At 43.6% G+C, this 26,531-nt stretch overlaps 1 protein-coding gene across 2 annotated transcripts in view; it reads left to right on the forward strand.

Annotated features, from left to right (window-relative positions):
• The first annotated feature begins 2,634 nt into the window (after positions 1-2,634).
• The window catches only part of PDS5A (PDS5 cohesin associated factor A), a 1,517,933-nt gene continuing 1,494,036 nt past the window's right edge, over positions 2,635-26,531 (forward strand). The window contains exons 1-2 of one of the 2 annotated variants that reach the window (XM_086963962.1): positions 2,635-2,821; positions 3,103-3,236. In XM_086963962.1, coding sequence (XP_086820088.1) covers positions 3,120-3,236 — 117 coding nt within the window. In that variant the 5' untranslated portion in view covers positions 2,635-2,821; positions 3,103-3,119. Of the gene's footprint in view, positions 2,822-3,092; positions 3,237-26,531 lie in introns of both variants that reach the window. The other variant, XM_086963961.1, reaches the window with a different exon arrangement.

The raw sequence follows: 26,531 nt of genomic DNA on the forward strand, positions 1-26,531 counted from the left end.
CTACATAGATTGTTTCAGTATCTCCAGCAAAGCGGCAGTTTCCTACCACTCTAGGAATCTACAAATCACAGAGAAACGCTAGAATAACTCTGAATGATGCCGTACACTGGCAAACTCCCTCAGATAGTATGAACACCTTGTGCCAGACGAAGCAGTCGGTGCTGGAGTATTCATTTCCATGCATGTACAGCAGCTAGAAGAACGCAGAAGTGCCAGTTTCTGGTGCAGATCAACATGCCAGTATACCCGCTCTGGAGGTGAGAGCCCAAATACATAGACTCTGATGGGACAAGATGCCTTCTATAGCCTTTGAGGTGAGGGCTTGAGAGGTTACCAGCCCCTAGGCAAGGAGCTAATCAACTGCATATGAAAATATGATACATCCATCTGGAAAGATACAGACCGATAGGCCTCGGTAAAGTAGAGATGCCAATACCAGATGGATGGGCACTGATTAGAGACCAACTACTCACCACCCTGATTAGAGACCAACTTCCTTCCCTCTGGCATAGAGGAGCATGCTTAAGAAATTGCACTAAAAAACTAGATACAACACACCACGCTTGATGAGGTGTAAGGGCTTGTACAAAACAAGACTGTAAGCTTAAATTTTTGGAAGTGACTTGTATAACATGAAAATGCCCCTCGCCAGACAACCACAACCTATGAGCACTAAAACCTAACTGACTTCTTGACTCATCTGAAGACAAGAATTAGATCAGAGGCACTAGAACAAAGCAGAAATTGTGGCCATCAGAAGCAAACATATTTAGTAAGAGAAACAGCTTCTGTAGAGAAAACAGTCAAAGAAAGACAACACGCTAGTAGTGTCCTGTCAGCTCAGGTACTCACCAATAACCATGCCACACACAGTCATTTTACACGTGTAAGTCAGAACTCAACATTCTAAGCCTGCCTTCAACTCATCTCTCCAACACTTACCTCACAGGTCTACAGTGTACAACGGGAACCAAAAGTGTTTCAGCGTTCTTTAATTTACAAGACACTACAACACTTCAATCCTTTCACCCATTACAACATATGCTGGACAATGGCAAGGTTGAAATCACACAAGAGTTTATCCAAAGATTTATTGTAGAATTCAAAACAGAGTTTGGCACTATCAAAAACAATTTAAGTCTTGCTTCAAAGAAATGGAGAAATACTTCGGCGCTGGAGGTACAAGTTGACCCTTGGAAAGTATGAGGGACTACAGACTGGAAGAACATCACCAGAAAGAAGGTACTGTGTTACGAATGCAACAGAACAAAGAGCATCAAACGTGAGGATTTGGAAAATAGGTCAAGAAGAAATATTTGGATTTGAAGTGCTAAGGATATACAAAGATTGCATTTGAATGCATGTTTAACAAAAGCATCATACCAACCACGGCACTTTCAGGTCAGACGTGCATAGGCACAGCAACAAAACAAGAAATTAAGCAACTCGGTTCCTCACGTAGGAAAGGTACATTACACATTCACTATTCAATCTATGGCACATTCAGAGTAGCATGTTACCCTGACACAAAAGCACTTCAGCACCTCGGTATAAGCTATATGAATGCAATTACAATACCCACAGAATAGTTCCCCAGATGGAGTCTTGATGAGGAATAACACACTTTTATAACTCCGATTAAATATATTTTGGCTGAATCAATGTTAAAAAGACAAACTACTCAAATTCTACTCTATTTCATAACAAGTACATTTCAGCCCATTGATTACTTTCTAAATATTCCCGTCGATTTAAAACTGCGATCTAACGTTGACAAACCCGGATGTAGGATCTTAAAATCACCCCAGTCCCTCCCCTTCTTCAATCTGTCATAGCTGCCATTTCACCGTTGTTACTCATTGGCTAAACTCGGATGTAGTTTTGGCGGCAATTCGCACGGCGCGCGGGGACTGTAGGAAGGCTGAGAACTTCTTTAAACACTAGCAGTGTTGATAGGCGGAGCCGGTCAAAGTCGTCATATATTTTATAGCCAGTCACTGATCTGCCTTTCTAATCGAATGTTCCATTGGACAGTGCTTCCGTCAGAAACTAAATCGGCGAAGCTCATGCCTGTTTCTAAGATGGCCTCTGTGCTAGACGTAACCCAGCCCAGTGACCAGAGGGACAATTTGTGCATGTTGAACGCGCACGTTGTACGTGAATACGTTTGTAAGTTAATGTACATAGTAATAGAAACATGCGCATGCTTGTGAAGCTTCGCGATGACTCCTGGAACTTTTCAGGTCTCAATTCTATGGCCACATCACTGACATGTTGGAAGTACACCCTCCGAGAAAATTACAAGAACACACCGACGTCATCACAAACGACGTAAAAAAGGAACTTAGCTTTTTTTTAACGGTGAAGCCCCACAAGTAATGATCGGATAACGTTTTTCAGTTACTTTACACATAATAAACACAAGTCAACTGTTATAGGTCTCCTATATTTGACTGAAACTGGACGGCTCTAGTCGGGACCTCTGTTAGTATAACTGGGGTAATGTACCATCCAATAAGGTAGTTCTTAGTTTGCGGCGGATTGCTTTAGCATTATTGGCACCTAGCGCACAAGGGATGATCACATCTCGCAATTGACAAGTTCTGCGAGAGTTGGTTGTTTGGCTGTGCTCGTGCCCGCTGCTCCAACCTCCCAGTCTGCAGTTCCTCCAGTAGCCAGTGGGCGGCACTGTTTCCCTACTGAAGGTACAGCATAGGCTTCACCGGCAGCGGTAGCAGCGGCGAGGCACAGAAGCTCCCCGAACAGCAGCTGTCCGAGCAGTGCGGGACTAGCCGGCCAGCTAAATGCAGTGACTGACCAGGTAAGGGAGGCTTAGGGAGTAAGGTGGATTTTATGTAAGAAGTTGGTGAAGAGTCTATGTTCCCTCTGTCGCCGGGAAGCTGGATGTCAGACGGCCTGGGGTGTGTGTTCATGCCGGGGTCTCTACTGCAGGCCTTCTGGGAGGCGGCCTTGTTGTAAGAGGGACTAAGTGCCTTCCAGTCTCTGGCGCGGACATTTGGGCCGTGCCTTTGTGGCTGTGAATGGGCAGGCAATTCTGTGCGCGGTGCTGACATTCCTTTTGTCCCCGCCAGGGGCCGGCAGACACCACCAGGATCAGCATGGAGTTTCCAGCACCGCCGAAGATCGCGGCCGATCCCAGCAAGATCGTTTATCCGCCCGGAGTGAAGGATATAACCGATAAGATCACCAACGATGAGATGGTCAAAAGGCTCAAGGTAAGACCCGTTGAGGCGCCTACCCACCCCCATGCTGTAAACCACAAGGCCAATGAGTAAAACCCACAGAACACCCTAGAGGGCAAAACCACAGGTACTTCAGAGAGCACATCGCATTTTCCAATGGGGCCACGAGTTCCCCAGAGCTGAGCCACAGAGATCCCCTAGAGAGCCTGACCACAGCGTCCTTCCTCCCAGGTGCCACAGCCGCAGGGCCCTCTCGCAGGGAACAGCAGCAGATGCCTCAAGAGAGCGCAAACCCACCCAGCTCCCTTTCACAGGCATGCCATCCTGCTGAATACACCGTGATACCCCTACCCCAAGATGCAGTCTTTTCATAGAGGGGGGTATAGTTTATCCACTAAAAAGATACAATCAGTCCTTCAGTACACTACCACAGGCTTCCCAGAGAGCACACTTGACTACCTTGAACTTCAAGATGAAATACAGACATGTGCAGAAAACATGCTGTGACCACCACCTGCAGTGATGTGAAAAAGAAAGTACACCCTCTTAAGTCTACGGTGTTACATATTCAAACATAACCTTACTCGTTCTTAACAATAGATGAACCCCAAGCTGTCAGTTTGGTCTTAAGCTTTCAAGTTTCTGATAACTCATCATGTCTTGGTCAAAAGGTATCTGATTATTTCAAATAAATATTATTGTCAATGTGAGAAGTGTTACAAGATCATTTCCAGGCAGTATGAGGTCCTTTATTTCACAGTGAGAAAGATTATTTATAAATGATAAATGTCAAGACTATTTACAGCCCATGAGTTAGTTTTGAGAAAATGTTACTTAGATTACACAGACTCTCAGAGATACATCCAGCGATCTAGAGACATCTGTCAATAAGGTTAATGTTAGACCTGACATCATTGGCGTGAGTTTCCCTTCCATTTTGACGGATTGCCTCCTCTGTTTTGATTTTGTTTTTACTGGTTTTATGCTTTGGGCACTGTGCCACTGCTAATCAGTGTCACAGTGCAAGTGCTCCCTATGTTAAATTGATATTGGATTCCATGATTGGGTTATTTTATTTATCTGTCAGCCCCTAGTACAGTGCACCATGTGTGCCCAGGGCTTCTAAATCAAATACTGCTGGTGGGCTTGCAGCACTGGTTGTGCCACCCACAGAAGCAGCTTGTAAAGTGAGTCTCAGGCCTGCCATTGCAAGGCCTGTGTGCAGTCTAGCACTGCCATGTCGACTTGGCCAAGTGCACCCACTTTCCAGTCCCTAAACCTTCCCTTTGCTTCATATTAGACAACCCAAGGCAGGGCGCATTGTACGTATAAGGTAGGACATGCTCTTATGTTTGTAGCATGTTATAATAGTGAATGACAGCCATTTTCGTTTTTAGGTCTCGCTAGACGAAAGCAAAAGCGAAGCTTTTGCGTCTAGCGAGACAACTAATGCAATCACTTTCAGGGGAATGTGGACAGCAGACTGTCACAAGCGTCTCCTGCCGGAGATTCTACCTCGTGAGCGCGCACGCCCAGCCCGGCGCCATGCACGTCCCCTGCCACAGACACACACATGCACACGCAGGCAGGAAGGGCCACACACGCGCGCACCAACTCCCGCCCCCCTCGCCGCACACATGCAGGAGCGCACCTACACGCACGCACACATACAGAGACACTTCTCCCCCCCCCCGCGCCGCATACACAGAAGCGCCCCCGGCCGCCGCATACATACAGAGACACCTCACCCCCCCCTCCCTCCCCCGCCGCAGCTCCCCCCCCCACCCCCCCACCTGACAACACTCACCAGGCTCTGCTGGCGGGGGCTACACGAGAGCTCCCGCTCCTCGGGGCTCTTTCCGCAGCACTTCTCTTTGCTCCCTGTGTGACTCCTCGGCTCTGCAGCTCTTCTCCGGGGCCGCGGGACAAAAGCTACTCCTCTGCTCAGGCGGCTCCGGGGCACTCCGCAGCTCACGGGAGCCCCGGGCCGCGGGAAGACTTTTCCTCTCCTTTCTTGGGTGCTCGAGGAGGCGGGACTTCCGGCCGGGCCGCGATGCAATTGGCTGGCCGGCCGGGCGGCTGGTTGCTTTCGCTACCTTCTAACATCTGGGCAACTTGAGAACGGAGGCAACCATACGGCGTGCACTCCTGCTGCTTTACCGTGAAGTGCTTCCGTCTGTGACTCCGGCAAGCCGACATTACTGAATGTGCTTTTCGGTAAGCTTTCACACTCAAGCAACGTGTTTTCTGTGCAGAATCAACTTGGGCGGTCTCTTGGAACAGTAAGTTTACATAAAGTTGTTGAGGGGATGAGGGGGGTTTACCACAGCTGCAGGAAACTCGGCCCGGCATCTGTGTTGTGGGCAGGGCAGCCTAGTACACAAGATGTCAGTCCGCCTTGGATAGATTGGGTTTTCAGATGGACTGTTCGCCCAGTTTGCATTGCTTTCTTTACAATTCTTCTGGTATAGAATGCACCTTGAGGTCAATGTAACCTATTGCCAGTGAATTCTGGACCTTAAACTGTTTATTTTTCAATGGTGAGAAGAGGCCACTCGAACCGTTTTGAGCAAGAATGATTAATTACGACAGAGTGCAGTGAGTAAATCTGACTTGTTTTGAGGATGTATGCATGCATGCACTCCCCTTTTAGAAAGTTGTTGTGACTCTCCTTCATTTTAAGGGAACTTGGAGTGACGTCAGCACGAGTGTGTAGAGCCTAGTCCAGTGAGCTCAGAACCAAAGCTGTGTCGTCCGATCTGCCCTTCCAAAAGAGGCGCACCTTCTGTGAGAGGCCCTGGGAGGGTTTGGGTCCAGGACTGCTGCTCCTACCACCCCCTTTTGTCACCACCCCCTTTTGTACCGCTCCTACCTAGGTAGCTGATCTTCCACACTATGTCAGCAGTCCCCAGCCCGCATACTTCCCTGCCTGCATCCGTTATAGATGGCTTCTAAGCACTTGGCGGGCACAAGAAGATGTGTTGGAAGCGGAGAAACGTCCACCCATGAGGCACACTGTGGAGTTAGGAGGGTACATTCTTGAACAGACGCATGCCAGTGGGTAGAAGCTGGGGCATGTATGATGTATAAGATTCCAAGAGGGCAAAAACGGTTGGCATGATTGTGGGACCATACGCCAGTATAGGGGGACCCTCCCTCACACCGTGTCGTGTGCTGGTGACTTCTTCATTAGTTAAGTTATCTCACCTTTGTATAGCGTTCACCAGCAACCAATGTGAAATTTTGGCACTCAAACGTTTCATGGCAATGGGAGGCCGGCCTGTATGTGTGGTTGGGTTATTTGTGGTTGTTGTGTGTCCGATATGAGAAGAGTGGGTGTGTGCTTGAGGTCCTGACACATGCTCTGGTTCAATGAGTATCACTGTTTGCAGAGCATACAGTGGCCTTTTACAACAGGAAGCACTTCATTAGGGACCAGTGGTTCCTTGCCTGTTGCAGCAGCCCTCATAAGCGCAGCAGGCAGTGGCCATAATAATAGCTGTTTGCTGTCCTGAGGCCTGTGGTATTAACATTTTTAATGCAATAGATTAATGTGATAAAAGAAAACATTAATAAAAGCCAGTACCATTTACAATACAAAACTCACACTAGTACAAATGCAATGCATTAGATTTCGCAATTACAACAAAGTGAGCTATTGCCATTTTGCATTACACCATTTGATTAACCCCTTCCGTGCTCCCGTCGGCCAATAGCTGTTGCGAGCACTACCTGGCTAGTGCTGCGCATGTCCGTTGGCCGACGGGGCCCGCCCACTCGTTAAAACCGCCGCACCGCAGCAGAATTCGCTCCGCGGTTAAGCGGTTAATGCTTCATGAAGGGGAAAAAAACCCAATATCATTTACAATGCCAATAGCTCAAAACAGTGTCATTGTGAGACCTATTGCATTGTAAATGCTTGTTCACTTTTGAAGGCTACCTGTTCTCATAGACCAAAATGGGCAGTTAGATTATTACATTCGTACAATCCTAACTGACTCAGGGAACATGGTAGAAATTCGAATTTAGTATGCCTGAACTCAGAATAATAAAATACATCTTTTAGTCAAGTTTATTTTAATATTCTGTTTTTGAAAATACCACTTTTAGAAAGCAGGTATTTGCTTGCCTAACCATTTGAGCCTGCCTCTGCTGGGTTGTGTATTCCTTGTCAGGGTTTGTGTGTGACACGGCTGGGGAATTCCAGGAGACAGGCTGGGGCTGCCCAGTGGTGAATAGAGAGATCTGCATCTAGATGGGGGGAGGAGTTGCACCTGGGACCTGAATAGGGCTGGGCCTTCCCTCTACAATGCTGGCTCCACCCCCCGTGGCTTGTCTGATATCTCTGCCCTGCACTGTGAAAGGAGAGGAGGAATCATGTCAACAGAGTGCTCCAGAGCTGTATCTTCCCTCCCCTGTGCTGGCTCCACCTCCTGTGGGGCGGCTGATGTCTCTGCCCTGCACAGTGAAAGGAAGAAGAGTCATGTAAACAAAGTGCTCAGGAACTGGTTTGGACTAGGCAGAGGCCTCTCTGCCTTCAGAGAACAAAGGATTTTGGGGTATAAATATTGGGACCCTGATCCCAAGAAATTAGATCACTTCTGGAACAAGAAACCTTTCTGCCAAGGAGAAGAACCAAGGAAGCTGCAGGAGTTGTACTGCTCCTCTGCCAGTGTGCTGTTTGCTGGGTTGGCCTGCAGTGGTTGCTTTATTGCCAAGGGAAAGGAGAAGGAACTTTTGTAAGGACATTCATCTACAGAATGTTCTCAAAGGACTTGAACTGTGCTTGCCTCCTGCTGAAGTCTCAGGGACAAATGATTTCACCTCCAGCTCCCTCCTGAATTTCCTCGCTGGTAATTCTGACTCCAGACACTTGCGTGCTGCTTGGAGCTGGAAGCGCGACGCATAGAGAAGAAGCGTGTCGCCGCCGCAGCTGACATCATCGTAACGCCGGAGAAGCGAGCCTTTGCCTCATTTCCCTGGAAGCATGTGTTCATCGAAGCTGTCTGCTGTCACATCACCAGAGAAGCGTGACAGCATCGTGAGAGTTTCCATCGCATCACCGGAGAAGCGTGTCGCAGGGCCTGTCGCTGCTCCAAAGTACAGAGTCGTTGCAAGGCTGCCAGGGCGTAATCGTTCTCTCATCACTGTATCAAGGGCGCCATCTTCTCGTATCGCAACCGGATCGCATTAAATGCGCCATCTTGCGCACCGCAACGGGCCAGCAGGCCTAGAATCCACGCATCACCTCTGCACCGGTAAGGCTCACAACGAGTCCCCATCTCTGCGCAAGCATTGAGGAAGGACGCAACCGTTCCCCCGGGTCACGGAACCAACGCATCTCCCCTTTTGCTCACTTTGCATTACGCATCCAGGTACTTTGTTGAGTACTTTGTCGCATTTACCAACAACTTGAACTAAGAGACTTTAATCATCTTTTAAGTAACCTTAAGTGTAGTATTGTGGATTTTTGTTGTTTGTGGTCTTGTGTTTAAGTCTATATAAAGAATACTTATTTTTATAAAATATGTGTTGTGTCCATCTGTAGTGGTATCACTACAGTTTATATTCATAAATGCTTAACACACTGCCTCTGAGATAAGCCTGTCTGCTCGTGCCAAGCTACCAAGGGGGTGAGCAGGGGTTATCCAGGAGTGTAATCCCTTTATCCTGAATTAGAAGTAAGGGTCCCTATTTGGACAAAGGTGAATACCATTGCCCACTAGAGACCCCCAGATCTATCAGTTAAGTTTTAGTCCCTGACTATTTAATTAGGAAAGGATTGATCAAGTATGACCTTAATGAAACGTAGCTGGGGAAAAACCCTCTTTTTCCCTAAAAGGACATTATAGCGTGTCTAATGTTTGGGTGGGAGGGGGGCCTCACCTGAATGATCTTCAAGACATTCAGTCTATCTTTAATTCCTCTCTATGCCAGCTCATTTTAGAGGAATATGTGAGCCAATCTTTCCAACAGCATAGGCGTTGCTGAAAGTGAATTAGGTAGCAACAAATCAAAGGTTGAAAAGAATCATCGTTTTGAAACGCTCAAGTCAAGGTTCAGATTTTAATCCATCGAAGTGCTGTGCTTGGAACTATAGACTTGCACACAAATGAATGTTCTCAAAGTTTAAGCAGTTTTGTGAGGAGTTGGCCTTATTTTTTTTCTAGCAATGTAAATGACTGAAGCTCTACTGGAAACATTTCTTCACATATTCCCTTAAGACTTCTTAATGTTAACTGTTTTTTTTGGGTTTAATAATGATATTGAAATTTGTGTATGGTATTTAATATGTGTTTAGATTGCTACTGTAAGGATTCGGTGCAGATTAAATTGAGGTCCTATGTCTTAATCTGTAAAGCAATATTTTCTTTAGATGGCTCTTTTAACCTCACTGTATTAGAAGCACACCAGCAAACACATTCCTCTTAGCACAGCTGCAGATCAAACTACAGGGGTCCATAACCGAACAGATTCTCAGGATCAGTGTTGTGAAACTCGGTCTTCATTGGTGTGGGAGAAATGGGGGTGACTCAACCAATTCTAGATTTTAGGATTATCCACTAACTGTTTAAATCATCCAAGTTTTAATTAATTACACGCAACATTATTGTAATGCTCCTATTTATTAAGAAACTCAATATTTTGATTTAGAACCCAGTTGTATCATGTCTAATTTGGGACTGTTGGTATGTTTACTTTAATTTGTTTGATTTTTTTTTTTTAATCAGAAGCCAAACTAGTGCTGTGGTTTGACCGAAGTTATGTCTTGAATAACTTTCTTGGTAGAGCCGCATACACAGTCACCAGTGTTAGAAAGCAGTGTTGGCATCACACATTTGTTGTAGAAAGCTTGTTTGGGGGAGGTGCTGTGTTCTACCTTCCCACCCATTGAAATGTAGCGCAAATAGTATTTTGATTGAGAGAGAATGTACATTTGACTCTAACTGTTCCTGATGCAAGTGCACATACGTGGATTAAACTATATTGTGGCGGGGCATAGCACTTTCTCACATGCATAGATGCAATGCACTGAGAGGCACTAATTAGTTCTTGCAAACCCTAAACAGATGGAAACAAACATGCTTTCTTTCGGTCTGACATAGAAACCATATGATAAGCACTTGCTTCATGATAGCGGAATAAACACAATATAAAGGAGAGTAAATAAAAACACATCTGAGAGATTTTTTAGGCTGATTACCTTTCCAACCACGAATGACTGGTCAAAAACCTTAATTAACTGTCCATGCGATGACTCCTCTCCACAATCTTTAATACATTGTATCTTATTTAGTAAATTTTACATGTGGAGTAGGAAGAGGTATTTGTTACCATTGTTAAAAATTTGGGGATTGAGACAGTGTAGACCAGCCTTGTTCAAAATCCAACAACTACAAGATGAAATGTTGATAAGCGTGGTATCTCTGTTTTTAAAGTCCATTATTAGATGTAGATCTATTATGCTTTAGTCCTATATCTTAACTGAACTGACTTAATTTGAAATGATTGTATTTATAGCATGGCATCGTTGCACTTTAGTGTATTTTTAGAGTTTCCCCAGATTATGAATGAAATAGAGTTTTTTATTATCATGATTAATTATTTTATGTATGTATGTATTGATATGTGCTTTTATGGTTTTAATTTTTGAAATGGAATAAAGCGATCTTTGACTTTGACTTTGAGTGCAGCAACATCCCATGTCTGGGTGCAGTGATTATTGTCCATGCAGATGTTTCCAGGAGTTAACAGCACAAACACATTGTTGCTTTTACAGCCAAGAGCTGTACACAGACCAGTTTCACATTACACACAGTGTCTCCACTGCATATGTGTTTCCACTATAATGGGTGCTGATGATTAACAACTATTCCACCAACACCATCGCACAGTGAAGCATATATACAAATGGAAACAAAAGCAAGTGCACAATCAGGGATGCTGCCAGGTAGCACTGACTACTCTCTCGCTGTGTGAATTGGCCAGTTCATTGCATGCATCTGTGACCATAAAAAAATCGTATTCCTGCAAATGATTATGTATGTCTGTTCTGTACAATTGTTTGTTATGGACATCATTTCTTTTCAGTTTGTCATTTGCTTGAGTGCTCACTTTTGACAAGTATTGTTTAAAATGACATTTAGTTGTACGTAGTTCGTTGGTTTCATTGTGTTAAAAAAAACCAAAATAATATATATAATATATATTTTACCTACTGGCGGTCGCCAGTAGGTATATATAGTTAGGATTTTTTTTCAATAGGGATTTCTGAAAATTCTATGTTGAATAACTTTGGCTTTGATGGACGGAATTGGCTGAAATTTTCAGGAAAATGGCACATTTTGTTTCTGAGCGTCCCCTGAAAGTTTGGGGGGGGGTTTCGTCAAGCGGGGGCCGAGAAAAAAGGGGGTCCCAAAACGTGTTTTTAACATTGAGTTTTCCATAGGGCGGTTGGACTCACTTTTAGCTCGAACGGCTGAGTGGATTTCCACAAAACTTGGCAAAATTGTAGGGACTGGTAGCCCGATGTGCCCTTGCTATGTCTCAAGATATATGCTCCAGTGGTTTTTACGAAAATTAACTTTGAAAAATATATATTGGGCTACATTGGGCTATATATATGTTATAGCCCAATGTAGCCCAAAGATGGCCACCAGAGACAAAAACAACCAAATGTAGCCCAAATATCAGCCAGATGTAGCCCAACTATAGCCCAGTGACAATGTCCCAGAGTGTTCTAAAGAACAACTAGAGCACTAACAGTCTTACTTATGACAAAAGTATGGCACACCTGAAGTCATCTTGATTGGAATAAAGTGTTAACACTTAAAACATTTAATTTGCAAAGGAACAAAATGAGGGGTTTCATTCGCCAGTAGGTATATATAGTTAGGATTTTTTTGAATAGGGATTTCTGAAAATTCCATGTTGAATAACTTTGGCGTTGATGGACGGAATTGGCTGAAATTTTCAGGAAAATGGCACATTTTGTTTCTGAGCGTCCCCTGAAAGTTTGGGGGGGGGGTTTCGTCAAGCGGGGGCCGAGAAAAAAGGGGGGTCCCAAAACGTGTTTTTAACATTGAGTTTTCCATAGTGCGGTTGGACTCACTTTTAGCTCGAACGGCTGAATGGATTTCTATGAAACTTGGCAAAATTGTAGAGACTGTTTGCCCGATGTGCCTTTGCTAGGTCTCAAGATATGTGCTCCAGTGGATTTTGAGAAATTAACGTTAAAAAAAAAATATATATCTGTGACAGCGTCCCGGTTAGCGCCCCGGTTCGCGTACCAGACGCGTAACGGAACTTCGCGAGGAGAAGCGGATTGGCTCTCTGGTGACTCAACATTCTAAACAGTCCGGAGCGGCCGCCATCTTGTCTCTCGGTAGGATCGAGAGACAAGAGGTGGAAATAAACAAAGGGGGAAATTAATGAAAGGGGCAAGGTAGACCCCTCCTGACCCCCTAGGATTGATGTGGGGGCTATTAAAGGGCCCCGCGGGGCAAAAAAATAAAACACATTTTTTTTCGCGGTGGAAGCGCTACCCGGTACACGAACCGGGTAGCTCACCGGTAGCGTAACGGGAGTCCGCCATCTTGTGTTTCAGACTAATTATTTCACAAGATGGAGGATAAACAATGTTGGGGATGGGTATAAGGGGGCACGGGAGACATATCCTGACCCCCTAGGTTTTCTGAGGGTGGCTGAGAAGGCCCATATATGTAAAAAAAAAAAACCCTTTTTTTTTTTCAAATTTTCGCACGGTTAGCGCCCGGTCCGCACACCGGGTAGCGTTCCGGAAAGCGTAACAAGGGGAAAACCAAGGGAAATAGTAAAATAATATTTTAGAGTGCTTTGAGGTAGGGTAGCTCTGAATAGAGCTGTTGTGTTGTGTGGGTGATGTAAGTACCAACATGTAGGTACCAATGAAGAGTCTAAAATTCAATGTACACCGTCTCCTCTGTAGATATTTTGTATGTTCTAATATGGGTTATTTAAATGTAAATGTGTGGAAAAGCACTTCATGCTTTAAAGCAATTGTATTTTTGAACTGATTGTTCTTTCCTCTTAGTCCTCCTCTTTGTTTTTTTTCCCCACTCTTCTTCAGCATGATAGTTGATAAATTTGTTCCCTCAAAAAATGTATATACATAAAAAAATTATATTAAATATATATAAAATATATTTTTCCTTTAAAAGAAGAATACATTTTACAGCTTTTGATATTTGCTATTAAAAAACCATTGAAATTCACTGAAAAAACCATAGGTTATAGACAATATATAGTTAGGAATTAGCATTTACAAAACCTTATTTTACTCACACAAAACCATTGAAATTCGCATATATAGTTAGTATATATCGCGCACCCGCAATCCACTGCTGATCATGTCACATATTACATCATTCATGACATGGTCAGGGACATCACTGATGACATCACTGATGACATCTCAAATGACATCACTGATGACATCACTGATGACAACATCCAGTGACTGTATGTTTCTGTAAAGTTAAAATATGTCTTACATATTGAAGAATGAGTGGATGTATAAGTGTCTGGATGAAGGATTTAGTAGGTGCATGACTGACTGTATGAGTGAGTGATTAAATGTGTCTCACTGAGTGCATGGGTTAGTGACTAAACTGTCTTAATTTGTGCATCATTATGTCTGTTGTCCTGTAAACTGCTGCATGTGTTGATCAGTAGCTATATGAGTAACTATATGGGTTATTGATTGGTTGCCCAAGTATTTGTATGGGAGACTGAGTGTGTGTGTGTGGGTGGCTGGGAGGTGTATGACTCTGTGCATAGATGTGTGAGCAGTTGATTCACTAGATGTATGGGTTCAAAAGTGCATGTGGAAACCGCTGTATGGGCGGTTGACTGTGTGCATGAGTGTATTGGTGAGTGAATGGATATCTCAGTGCTACATGTCAAAGTAAGTACATATGTAAAACACAGTACATGTGAGAGTTGACCTATATAAATAACTGTGCATAAGAGCCAGTGAATGTGTGAGTGGCTGTATGGATCATTGTGAACTTGTATCAGGGATTGTATAAGAGAGTAAATATGTGTTAGTATATGTTTGAATAAGTAAGGTGTGTATAACTGTATAGTTGAGGAAATGGAGGTGTGATTGATTCATTGCATGACTGACTAGGTGTGTGAGTAACTCCATGGATGAGTGACAGTCTGTGAGTGTCTGTTTACACTGAGTGTATCTAAGGTTATATTAGAGTCTGAAGAGGTTCATCGTATTATCACATGAATGATGTCATCAGTGATGTTATCAGTAATGTCAAATGAGATGTCATCAGTAATGTCATTTGAGATGTCATCAGTGATGTCATCAGTGATGTCACTGACCATGTCATGAATGATGTAATATGTGACATGATCAGCAGTGGATTGCGGGTGCGCGATATATAGTTAGTGCAACTAACTATATATGCGAATTTCAATGGTTTTGTGTGAGTAAAATAAGGTTTTGTAAATGCTAATTCCTAACTATATATGGTCTATAACCTATGGTTTTTTTTGTGAATATATATATATATATATATATAAATATATAATAGCAGCCCGTCCCGACGTTGTCCGGGTATGAATTGCTGCCGGCCAGTAGTATATGGTTTTGTAGGATTTCATTTAGATAGCATTTATCATCTGTGACAGGCCTGTGAAACGCTCCGATTCACAGTGCACTGCTGATGCACTTAAGAGTGTGTGTTCAGTAGTGTGTGAACTACTTTATTTTTCCTTGCAATATTATATAGCGCGAACTTGACAACATGGCATGAGCACAATTTACATTACAGAAGAACACATTCATTTGTGGTAGGCACGGGGAGACAAAGGGATTTGCCTGGAATCACAGGATGTTGAGCTGGTGCCGATATTCGAACGTAGCTCCCCAGCTCTAAAGTTCACAATTCTAGAACTTGTGGTGGCAGGTGTGTCTAAAAGTGTATGTCGGTGCTGGCCATCAATGAGAGAGACCTGTGCATTTTTCAAATGGGTGGTGAAAAAATATGAGTATGTTGCTGGAGATGTGGGCCGCCGTGCCACCAATGTACTTACCGGGGGAGGTAATTCCGCAACTTTCTTTCCGCATACCATCACTCCGCATACTTTCATTACGAAAGTACCATGACTCTGCAATGCCATTATAACGCATGGCATTACATTTTATATGCTTTTACCATGCATACATTTACAACGAAATTCGTTGTAAATGCATGAATGGTAAAAGCATGTTTTTTTAAAAATGTTTGGATAAGGTAAGTATGGGTGTAGGGGTATATGTTTTGGGTATATGTTTTGGGGTCTAGACGCCGTACTCGTGCTGCCACCGATATTTGGAATATGAGATCTACTCGATTGTGTGACTGGACTTTGCCCTGACGAGGGACTCGATAATTTTTAAACTTGAGGTGTTACTTCTTCGTGGAACCTACTCTGAACTCCTAATATACTCCCTTATCGCGCCACTTGGAACTGGTAGTCAGTGGTGTCGCCAGCTTTGTAATTACATGCGCTGCCCTGATGAAGTCTAAATGCATATACTGCTAATTAGACGAAACATGTGTTGGCTAGTAATCAAAAGGATTCTGTTGTGAACATTAAAGAAGACTGACACTTATCTTGAAATATGTTGTTTTACTTTTGATTGACGAATTGTACAATATAACTGTTCAACTTTGCTCGGGATATATCGTGTTTGTCCTATGTTTTGGGGTGTTTGGGTATTTTAAGGGTTCAGATATAGTTTTGGGGTACAGGGGTAGTTTTAGGGATAGGTATGGATTTTGGGGTACAGGGGTATTTTTAGAGTTCAGGGGTTGGTTTGGGGGTACAGGGGTATTAGGGTTCAGGGCTAGGTTTGGGTTTTGGGGTGCAGTGGTATTTTAGGGTTCAGGGGTAGGTTTGGGTTTTGGGGTACAGGGTTATTTTTTAGGCTTCAGGGATATTTTAGGGTTCAGGGGTAGGTTTGGGTTTTGGGGTACAGGGGTATTTTAAGGGTTCAGGGCTAGGTTTGGGTTTTGGGGTACAGGGGTATTTTAAGGGTTCATGGCTAGGTTTGGGTTTTGGGGTACAGGGGTATTTTAGGGTTCAGGGCTAGGTTTGCGTTTTGGGGTGCAGTGATATTTTTAGGGTTCAGGGGGTACAGTGATATTTTTAGGGTTCAGGGCTAGGTTTGTGGTACAGGGGTATTTTTAGGGTTCAGGGCTAGGTTTGGGTTTTGAGGTACAGGGGTATTTATAGGGTTCAGGGCTAGGTTTGGGTTTTGGGGTAAAGGGGTATTTTGTAGGGTTTAGTGATAGGTTTGGGTTTTGGGGTACAGGGTATATTTGTAGGGTTAAGATGGGTTCGTGTTTAAGGGTGTTGGGGTATTTTAAGGAGTAAGGGTGGGTTATGATTATGAGGTACAGGGGTATTTAAAGGGAGCAGGGTGGGATTAGCACACAATGAGACATGGCATGAAGGGCGGAACGTACCACACGCCTCCAGCGTTTGTCACTCCCCCAGGACACGCCCACAGGACAACACAGGCACACCCACAAGGGACTACTTTGCTGGCACAGTTCTTTTACCTTTTAAATGTATATGGTGGGCGTCTGCATAGCCTATGTCCTTCTGCTGCAACTGCCCTTTCCAACGCTGTATTGGGTGTTGTGATTGGTGCTGTGGTTCCTGAGATTACCCGCCTCAAAGGTTTGGGCTCTCTTTATTATATTAGTATGGATATTAGTATGGATACTGTACTTTGTTTTTTAAAGTCATTTGGTGCTTTTTCGTCTATAGCCTAAGTGATTTGAGTTTACATCTCTGAATTTCTTTTAACCAATCTGTAACTACAATTGCTTACCAGAAATGTGTTCTTTATTAGTGAGTTTTTTGTTGCCACTGTTATGGAAGAACTTACTAATCGTTTTTCTCTATTATCCTACTTGCTCTTAGCACATTTTATGTAGTCTTCGTAAATAGGTAAAAATTACATAACCCACAGTGAGCAAATTCTCTGTTTTGTGTGCAGGAATGCTTTGTGAGCTGTCTGTGTAGTGGTATTCATTGATGTCCACTTTGATAAGACCTGATTTTGACTAGATTTTAAATAGTAAATATTTACTCATCAAAAAGTGCATACGTTTCCATCATAGGTGTTTTTTTTCTTTTTTTCTCAGGGGCAAGAGTTCTGTAACTCTGTACAGGGTCATTGACTTTTTTATTTTAGCCCACTTGATTAATTGAATTACAAAATAGATGTTAATTGCTTTTTCAAATCCACAAAACGACAGTTTCCGTAACATTTTTTTAGGAAGTACCGGAGTTAGTTTCTGTATGTGTATATATATATATATATATATATATATATATATATTCAAACACAGTTGCCTGTCATGGAAAGAGCCCACAGACTAGGTAGGCATTTGCCATATTCTTTATTCGAAGCAGCAGCAAGAGAGACTGCAAAACGGCAGCAAATTGTCCAGCAAAGAATGGATGTTAGCGGCCTGCCTGAGCCGCGGGAGAAGCCCTGGGGCTGTGAGCAGCCCACCACCGGAGGAGTCAAATGGCACCCCGGATATGAAGAACAGTGCCGTTTGTTTGAAGGTGAATGCCAACAGCGAAAGAAGTGCTGGGCGGCGCAAACCCACTGGGGTAAAATTTGTACTGTTGCATGAACTAGGCAGCTCACTGAAGCAATACCAGCACTACAGCTACCATCGGGCCGCAGTGCGGCCACGCCCACAAGGGTGGGACTTTATCAATATTTAAGTGGTGTTAGAAAATGCCTACTCATCGCCACAAAAGCCCAGAGCCTTTGAAGGAGTGCGCCAAGCACGAAACGCGTTGGCTGGACAATTTGCTGCTGCCTTGCAGTCTCTCTTGCTGCTGCTTCGAATAAAGAATATGGCAAGTTCCTACCTTGTCTGTGGGCTCTTTCCATGACAGGCAACTATGTTTGAATGGATGTTAGCGGCCTGCCTGAGCCGCGGAAGGAGCCCTGGGGCTGCGAGCAGCCCACCACCGGAGGAGTCAAATGGCACCCCGGATCTGGAGAACAGTGCCGTTTGTTTGAAGGTGAATGCCAACAGCGAAAGAAGTGCTGGGCGGCGCAAACCCACTGGGGTAAAATGTGTACTGTTGCATGAACTAGGCAGCTCACTGAAGCAATACCAGCACTACAGCTACCATCGGGCCGCAGTGCAGCCACGCCCACAAGGGCGGGACTTTATCAATATTTAAGTGGTGTTAGAAAATGCCTACGCATCGCCACAGAAGCCCAGAGCCTTTGAAGAAGTGCGCCAAGCACGAAATGCGTCGGCTGGACAATTTGCTGCTGCTTTGCAGTCTCTCTTGCTGCTGCTTCAAATAAAGAATATGGAAAATGCCTACCTGGTCTGTGGGCTCTTTCCATGACAGGCAACTTTGTTTGAATGGATGTGTGTGTGTGTGTGTGTGTGTGTGTGTGTGTGTGTGTATATATATATATATATATATATATTATATATATATATATATATATATATATTCAGCTCACAGTTTCCACCAGTTTCGCAAAAGAAACCACGCACTCCGGGGGTCGTTTTCAGTTGATTTATTTTAAGTTTAACTTTTAAGAAACTTGCAGGGACTCGAGCTGGATATATATATATATATATATATATATATATATATATATATCTGACCTCTTTAGAAATCAGCGAGACACATGCTCCGGGCTCAAATGCAGGATTTATTTGGCAAACATGCAGTCGCTTTCTGAAGTCTGTGAGACGCCATGGCAGACGCGTTTCTGGCCCCATTGGCCGTCATCAGTGCCAGTCCCACAAGAAAACAAAATTTCAAGCGCTCCAGAGACCACTTCAATATCAGCAGTCCCTTTGCTCCTCCTCCTCCAGGTGAGTGTAATAACAGCGTTGCACCTCCCAGGAGCACTGCCTGATGGAACCTGCAGTCCACGAGGTCCCGTATACCAGTGTATAGGACAACAGACTTACTTTCGTGCCCCCAATTGCTTGGCGCTTCCTGCACTCCACCACAGGGGTCCTGGGCATATTATTCCGGCCATTACCTTCGAATGAGCCCTTGTCAGGCAGCGCAATGCCGCCTCCTCTCTCCCCTTCGCGCAGACACACACCAGCTGGTTAGTACCTTTGCTAGGGGGGGCGCCGTGTTGTGCTCCTCACACTCCACCACAGTTTTTGCTGATGTGTGTATATATATATATATATATAATATATATATGTATATCACCTCCAATTTGGTTCGAAATTCAGGAATTTGCAGCGCTCACGTAGGTGCGTTATCGTGCGGCTGAACCCACGCCGCTCCACATTCACCAACTTCCCCCAGCAAGGGGAAAAACGAGTCGCACACCCAATTGCAGTATTCAAATCCTCTTTATTTCTCTAGTTACAGGGCTAACAGCGCGTAAGATCTAAGCGTTTCGGTGTCTCACCACCTTGCTCACGATCGTGAGCAAGGTGGTGAGACACTGAAACGCGTAGATCTTTCGCGCTGTTAGCCCTATAACTAGAGAAATAAAGAGGATTTGAATACTGCAATTTGGTGTGCGACTCGTTTTTCCCCTTGCTGGGGGAAGTTGGTGAATGTATATGTGTGTGTATGTGTGTGTGTGTGTATATATATATATATATATACGAGCGGCTGTATCAAATGTTGTATTCATTCAGTTTTAGTTTTAGCATCAAAATTGTTTTTACTGGTTTAACATGTTCCAGTCTTATGTCTTATTTTGCTAGTCTGCCATTTTGTGGTATTGTGATTCATTTGCATGCATCATTTGCAGTGTTTATAATTAAGGAAGCAAACGCAAAAATGCTTAGTCTTACCAATAATTTAATAAAGGTTGGAATACTAGTACTGAAATTCATATTCTCATTTAAAAAAATATGCAAAACAGTTGAAAAGGAAAGCATTAGAAAACATCATGACCTATTTTACAAGAATCTGGTGAAGCACAAGTAATGAGCGTAAATGCACAAAACTGATAACAATGACGAGGCGAACAAGGGTGGGAGTCAAGTCTGTGGCTCCACAGATTTTCTTTTTAACATTCATCGTGGACAGTGTTGACTGGAATAAGGTCTTGCGATGTTGTTGTGCAGTCTCTAGTGATGCTTCACAATTTGTTCCTGGAGAAAGAAACCCTGTACAAATAATTTAGTAGTGTAAGGCAATAGATATGGCAACCTCTTTAGGGGTTACAGAGGCATCTCACAAGTTTTTTTCAGTCATTGTGTTTACATTTTCTTCATATTCCTCCTGCAAGTTCGCAAAAGAGTTCAGATTTTATAGATGAGTGGTATAGTTGAGACATTTTTATCCTCAAGGCAACACTATGTAACATTGGCATCCAGAGGATTATATTTAGTAGTATACCATTTTTAGGTTTTGCTTGCACTATGGTTTCGAAATCTCTTGTAATGAAAATCACATCTTAAATGGGGCTTATCATAAACCAGAGGGATGGTTGCCACTGCCTCTTTAACTTCTCATCTAAAACTTACCACCTGCTTTGGCTCATATTTCCTAGCAACCTGACCTGTAGAAGACTTGACTCTGCTATACACCAGGACCCTTACTGTTTAGACGTCTTCTTTGGAGTACTTAATCTTCCAACAGTTCCTGGTGTCCTGTATAGAACTCTTCTCCTAGCAACATGACATGGTTGGGATTCAGTGAGAGCAGTCCACTATATCCAGGCTATGATTAGGGGGCCCTGTTTTCTCCTAGCAGGGTCTGATTTGTTTTTTGTACGTTGAAGATCTCCACCTCGTTTTGTAATAGGTTGTGGATCTAGCCAATTTCCTCTGGCCCAATAGCAAGGTTAAAATGCTGCCATGGGGGTTGTAAATATTTGCATCTGCAGAGGTTTCCCTGCTCCTCAAAGCATTCATAGCTGACCCAGAGCGAATCCTGAGGTGCCATTGCAGAGAAAATGTGACCATGGCGAGCTTTGATGCATCTGGTTGATGGCCCAGCAAAGGATCTGCTGTCTAAAGCAACGGATCTTCCTGTCTCGATAAATCCTCAAAGCAGATTGCACAGTTCCGCGATCTCACCACCCCCGCCCCCCCCCTCCACACCACCACCCCCACCTGCTGGCTGGTTCAGGTCCTCTTATATTCGATTGCAGGTTTTCCCCTATCTTTCTGCTTTGTTACGTTTTGGAAATAGGCTCAATTCTTGTATTTTAGCTTTTTTGTTCTATTGCTGGCTGGATATTTTGATCAACCTGACTGACTGCGGAAGCCCTCCATTAGTAGCATTCGCATAATCTCCTTTGTTTGCATTTGGCATGTCAAAGGTATATAGCTTGCTCCTCTATTTAATGTTTTTCCATCTTTTGTTTCCTGAGGAAATATAGGCCATTATGTTGATTTGAATAGCACATTAATCACCATGGGGATACAGGCCTTGAATACTCATTAAAATGACCTGCAGGTCTAGTAACTGGAATAATTTACTTAACCCAACTGTAATGTACTTGACCCATAAACTGGTCTCAATATGTCATCCTAGGCAAATATTTTATTTTACAGAGCCACCATTTTCTTCATATGAGAGCACCTTCCAATATGTGAGTTCAGATCTCCTGCTCTTAATGGACTAAACATTGGCTCCATGCATGATAAGAATCTAGTCCACGTATAGAGTACACATGACCCCTGACTTGCCTCTTAGTTCATTAATAGCATTGCCATCAAGGTGGTGGCAGAAATGTTTCTCAGTGCATGTTTAAAAACTCACTTTTAATAAAATGATTATTTCTATAGCATTTCATTGGAATGGTAAAAAGCATTGGAAATGCAATGTGTTGCCTTTGTTTGAGTTAGAGCTATTGGCGTGGTAAGTGCATAAGTCTTTTACCTATGTGTTATGGAGTGTATGTATGTGGTGTGTAGTGCAAGTATGTGGGTTGAATTGGAATTATTAGTTATGGATTTGTGTGGCAGGATGATGTGGCATCATGTGCAGTGGAACTATGTCGATAGTAAGAATTATGTGGTATTGAGAGTACTGGAATCATGTGGAATCGTATTCTGTGTTGTGGAGTGCTATGTAGTGGAGTTTAATTGTGTTGTGCTGTTGAATTTTGTGACATGTGAAATTGTGTGGTGTGGATTGTATGTATGTGGTGTGTTACGTAATTGTGTTGCTGCAAGTGCTATTCTAAAGGTCAAGGACATGTAATAGTGGCTCTGCCCACATGTGTCAAGACAAGATGAACCATGTGGTAGTTAATGATATGTTGAAACACTAAATCCGATTATATGGTTTACCTATAATGCACTGTTTTATAAAGGATGAAAAATAAACTATTACAATCGGATACGTTCTCCACCAATCAGGGAGAAAACGAGCCCAAATTCTGACTGGTGGCATTAGTACTAAAAAATTCTGTATTTGATTGATTAAGGCAGATTTTTAACTAAGCTGGAACGTCCCGTCCCACAGACTGGCCTATGTATTCCTGTCACACCTAGGTCCATTTTTTTTATTTTTATTATTTGCCTTGCCAGACACCACAATGTTAGAAAGCCATCGATAAATCCTTGAAGGGTCCTATTAAGAATGAATGGTGGAAGAATAATTGCAATTATTTGAAATATGCACTTACTCAAATAACTTTGGGAAGCGTGTGGAAATGGTCAAACTACCATGGCTAAGTGATTTCAAATTACTAAAGAGGTTGCTCAGTTATGCATCCCCTTATCACAACGGAAGCTATGAACAGGGCCCCGACAATTATGCAACAAGGGAAGCCTTAAGTAAGTGGTATGGTTAGCAACATTATGCAAAAAAATTGAAATTATGCGCCATAAAGCACCACTTGTTAAGATTGCATCAGGCCAAACAGTATCTTGTCAAAGTTTTCACCTCATTAGTCCAAGGATAACAACACATTTCAGCACTAAGCAACTGGAAGCTTACCATCCAACCTTTTAAAAGGGCCTTCCACTCACTAACGGGTAACACATCAGGGGCGGCCTTAGGTATGTGCATGCTGTGCACCTGTACAGGGCCTCCAAACCCCAGGGACCACCACACCAATATATATCCGTAATATAATAATCCTCTGAGGATGGATACATATTTGCGTGGTGGCCCCTGGCAGGGATTTGGCGGCCTCCTGCTCTGTTCTACTTACAAACAACCTGACCCCCCCATCTTCACTGGCCTCCGCGCTCCGCCCGGACCCCCTCTTCAGGGCCCCCCTACCTACGCTCCCTGCCCAGGGCCACCATGAGCCTAGAGCCGCCCCATAACACATTTTTGCATTTTAGTAACTTTCGATCTGTTTGAGCTAGAAACATTCTTTGGCTAAAATCTGCAAATTGGTCAGGATTTTGGTTTATGGCAACCTCATTACTATGCGAAAAACACTTGTACCTCAGAATGGCATAATTCCAGTGGCTCTGGCCATGAAGCAGCAACAGAGGAGGCTGCAGTAGAATCTAAGAAGAGTGCTGTTCTATCGAGGGAGCCAACTCTTACAGTTCTATGTGTATTTCACTGAGGAGCCAGTTAGATTTTACACATAAACTTAGTAGAGAATGCGGCTGGCTTGAAAAAGTATTCCTAATAAAGGGTGGGACCATATGGATTCCAAAACCCTTTGCCCACAGACTGGTCTTTGCTTGATACTCACCGCTGAATGCCTTTACTGCTGTAATATGGTATATATTGAGAGGTGAAGTTTCCAAAGAACACAGCACATAGCTGAAAGTTTCTACTAGGAGAAGACCAGATCTGTGGGTCCGTAATGTGCCGGTGCATTCTTATTTCTAGCACAACGAAAGTTTTATTTTCAATGTTATTGGGAATATATCCAAATGTGTTATATTCATTCATATGTAACTTGGCACAGAGCAGTAAGGCGTTGTTACAAGGTAATATGTTAAGTATTTGTGCCACACTTCATACAGTAAAGCAGAGAAAAGTTACAAAAAAACTTCCACAGTAGTTTCTAAGAAAACCAAACAAAAACATACGCCATGTAAGTGTCCAGATAAGCAGGGGGCACAATTGATGATGCGCTGTTGCACATTTTTTACAACTTGTTCTCAAATCGAACATTACCGTTGTGTAAACGAGCAAGAAGGAAGTTTACTCTGGTGTTCACATAACTTGTTTTGTATTCCTGTAATTTGTACTATGTGTGCGTAACTAAAGCGCAGAAGTTTCTCTCACTTCAATTGCTGCGTGCAAAAGCCCCACTTTGAACAGTTAAATTATATCTTTTTTTTAGGGATGTTCACTTAGTGGGCTCACTCCTTGCAGTCAGTATGTGTAATACAAGGGCACGCTTTAATTAGAAAATGCTGTCGGAGAAGAGAAAGAAAGCCATATGTGCGTCAAATGTGGCATTCAAGATAGTACAAACATGATTAAATTTCTGAAATCACCTATATGCGCTGATAAATACTGATAAAAAACAAATATTGTTTATTTGTAAGCCAACTTGCTGTTACCAGAACACGCTAAGCATGTTTTTTTAATAAAATGCCGTCTTCTCATATAAAACGCACAACATTCGAAAACACAAGCCAATATGCAGGGGGCTAGATTTGTGGGTCCGTAATGTGCCGGTGCAATCTTATTTCTAACACAACAGAATGCGCTGAATGCGTTTGATTTCGAAAATGCTATTGGGAGATAGCTGGACGTGTTGTATTTATTTATATATAACGTGGCCCAGAGAAGTAAGGCTTCACTACGAGGTAATATGTGAAGTCAGACAGGGAGATAAGCCCTCCATCATAGACTGGGAGACTGGGATCAAGCCTACGACACAGGGCAGCCCTTGGTACAGATCGGGAGATCAGCCCTCAATCAGAGGAATGGATATAGCCCAGTAGCACTTGGCCAATGATAAGTCGGTGAGATGGAGAGCTAGGCCATCACTTGCAGGCTGCCACCCCTGAGTCAAAGACTGTGACATGAACCCTCAGATGCCTTCATTGCTACAGCACTGTAGACTGTATTTCACACTGGCTTTGGAACAGGGAGGCACCCACCATTCAATGACATTGAAACATGGTAGTAAGCCTCCGTCACAGACTCATTAGCCATCAGCCATAACTGGGGAATTGGTCCTCAGTCACTTACAGATCCATAAACCGTCGGCCGCAGGCAGATCAATCCTGACTCACAGTGCATGAGCCCCAGTTACATGTCGGTGAGCTCCGAGCCTGTATTCACAGACCGTTAGTCACACTACAGAAGTGAACTAGAGGAACCCGAGCCTGCAGTGTATCCCAGGTGTGAGTAGTCTAAAGAAGGCAGTATATTTGTGAAATACTGCCCACCCTCACCGCTGCGGCTTGAATATTCCCTGGGTACATGTCCAGGGTGCACCTGAGTCCTGGGCCAGGTTGGCTGACGGTCTGCTCTCGCTCTCACACAGAGCTTTGTGTGGTTTAGCTGCTGACACAGAGGCTGTCGGATGTTCCCCGCCTGTGAACTGTGCCAACTTGGGGCGCTGTCATCCTCATGCTGAATGAACTCCAGAAACCCCTAGTAGAGGAATTAGTCCCCTCCTGTACTGGTGCGAACAAAGGCTTACCCAAACTTGGAGAAATGAATCCCCCTGAGCTGTGTACTCCTATCCTAACTGTTTTCTTGTACTGCCCTAAAATAAACAGGAATCAGCTGCGACAGGGCCAAAGCACTAGTTTTAGGTTAAAACAGGACATCCTTCAGCCTTTAATTTCACACTTTTTGTACAGCACGTTTGTCACACATTACTCTCCACAAAAGCATCGAACTTTACAGGTGGAGAAAGAAAAGTATTTGTAGATGTAAACTGACTTTTGACCTGTCTCTGAACACAGAAAAATGTGACCAGATAAAAGCAAGATTTAAAGTCATCTTCAATGTTTCTTCACTCTGTGAGTGAACAGAAAACTGTTTGTCAGCTTGCCAGAAAGGGCGAGTAGGTAAGTAGATATGTCAAGGTCTGGAGTATCTAGGTGCTTGTGCAGTGTGTGTAGAGTAGGTGTTTGATGCCAAGGTGCTTACATGAACAGCCAGGTCTTCAGCTTCTTGCGGAACTCAAGAAGTGAGGAGGAGGCTCTGATGTGTTGAGGGAGGTCTTTTCAGGACTTGGGTGCGATGTAGAAGAATAAGCGACTTCCAGTTTTGCATTTGTGGATGCAGGGAGTATATGAGAATAATGCAGAGTGTAGGTTGGTTGTCTGGTGGGTTGGCAAAGGTTATGCTTCTTTTCAGATATTCTGGTTTTGTCTTGTGTAGGGCTTTGTATGTTTGCGTTAGAAGTTT

The sequence above is a fragment of the Lissotriton vulgaris genome, chromosome 3_2 (assembly GCF_964263255.1).
Source record: "Lissotriton vulgaris chromosome 3_2, aLisVul1.2, whole genome shotgun sequence".
In the NCBI taxonomy this organism is placed as follows: Eukaryota; Metazoa; Chordata; class Amphibia; order Caudata; family Salamandridae; genus Lissotriton; species Lissotriton vulgaris.